The sequence below is a fragment of the Mastomys coucha genome, unplaced genomic scaffold, assembly GCF_008632895.1.
Source record: "Mastomys coucha isolate ucsf_1 unplaced genomic scaffold, UCSF_Mcou_1 pScaffold3, whole genome shotgun sequence".
In the NCBI taxonomy this organism is placed as follows: Eukaryota; Metazoa; Chordata; class Mammalia; order Rodentia; family Muridae; genus Mastomys; species Mastomys coucha.
The window spans coordinates 49510629-49511873 of NW_022196909.1; the positions used below are offsets into that span (position 1 = coordinate 49510629).

Sequence of the window (1245 nt, forward strand, 5' to 3'; positions counted from 1 at the left end):
GGGGGGATGAGCAGAGGTCAGGGGGACTGAGCAGAGGTCAGGGGGACTGAGCAGGGTCAGGGGGGACGAGCAGAGGCCCCGGACACCGCCACACCTTTGCTTTTGGACAGGCTCACACCATGAATCTCCCATGTAGTCAGAGAGTCAGGAAGCCACACTGTCAACCTGTTGGGGAAATGCAGAGAAGCCCTGTAACTCACAGGACTGTCCCCAGACCCTGCCCAGAGGCACGCCTGGGGAACGCCAGGCCCTCACTGTTTGGACCGGTCCACCCGCTCCACTCTCCAGAGCCAGTTCTCTGGGAAGAAGCTGCGCACGAGAATGTCATCTTCATCTATCAGCTCCTCCTCCTGTAGCACGTCCTGGGCTGGGGACAGTGGGGAAGGGGGAAGGCAGTGAGGAGGAAATGGTCTGCCCTCTAAGGTTTCACCGCCCATCCCTCGACTTCCCCCGGCTGCTCACCTCGGGCAAGGCCCGCCAGGCTCCTGGTCTGGTTCCTGCGAAGGTCCTCAGCAAACTTGCAACAGGACAAGAAGGGCTCCCGGCAGGCCGGCTGAGGCACACGGGCTGCCCGCTGCTCACAGGTACGCGCCATGGGCAGCTTCGTCATCCCATCTTGACAGCAGCGCTTGGTGTCTGGAGAAGCATACTGGCCCACTGCCGGGCCAGGGGAGGCTAGGCAGGTGGGTGGGGCTGGAGCCTGGCCCCATCAACCCCTAGAACCACCAACACACAAGCTCGTGCTTGGAGAACAGTCAGCAGGCCGAAGGACTGCACCAGCCAGCCTCTCCTCCAGCCCTCAGCTTCCTCACCCTTGATACCACAAGTAGCCAAGGGGGCTTCCGAGGGCAGAGAAGCAGATCCCACCCTGTCCCCGGACGTGGCTCCCAGTGTTCCATGGGCACCCACAACATACACTTCTCGCTGATAGCCTTCTGGAAGTTTACACTTCTCTTTTGCCGACTTTTCTTCTCCTTGGGACAGCTCAGGCCTGGTTGAGGGCAAGAGAGTATCAAGCCACAGGGAGCTCGCTCAGCCTCCCTCCCTCCCAATCCCTCAGCCCAGCCTTTTGCCCCTGAATCTGCCACACACAGAGAGAGAGACACACTCAGATACTCATGCACAGCCACACAGACGCACAGACACACACAGACACACACAGAGACATACAGACAGACACACAGATATACACAGACACACTCACAGACACACACAAACACACATACTCACACACAGATACACAGA

The 1245-nt window shown here is 59.4% G+C and overlaps 1 protein-coding gene across 1 annotated transcript in view; it reads right to left on the reverse strand.

Moving 5' to 3' along the window:
- Window positions 1-1245, reverse strand: part of C4a (complement C4A (Rodgers blood group)) — an 18723-nt gene that overhangs the window by 10742 nt on the left and 6736 nt on the right. Inside the window, exons 15-18 of the mRNA XM_031347899.1 lie at window positions 917-1107; window positions 463-657; window positions 256-367; window positions 95-165 (exon numbers count right to left, since the gene is read on the reverse strand). Of these exons, the coding sequence (XP_031203759.1) occupies window positions 95-165; window positions 256-367; window positions 463-657; window positions 917-1107 (569 nt within the window). The remainder of the gene's footprint in view (window positions 1-94; window positions 166-255; window positions 368-462; window positions 658-916; window positions 1108-1245) is intronic.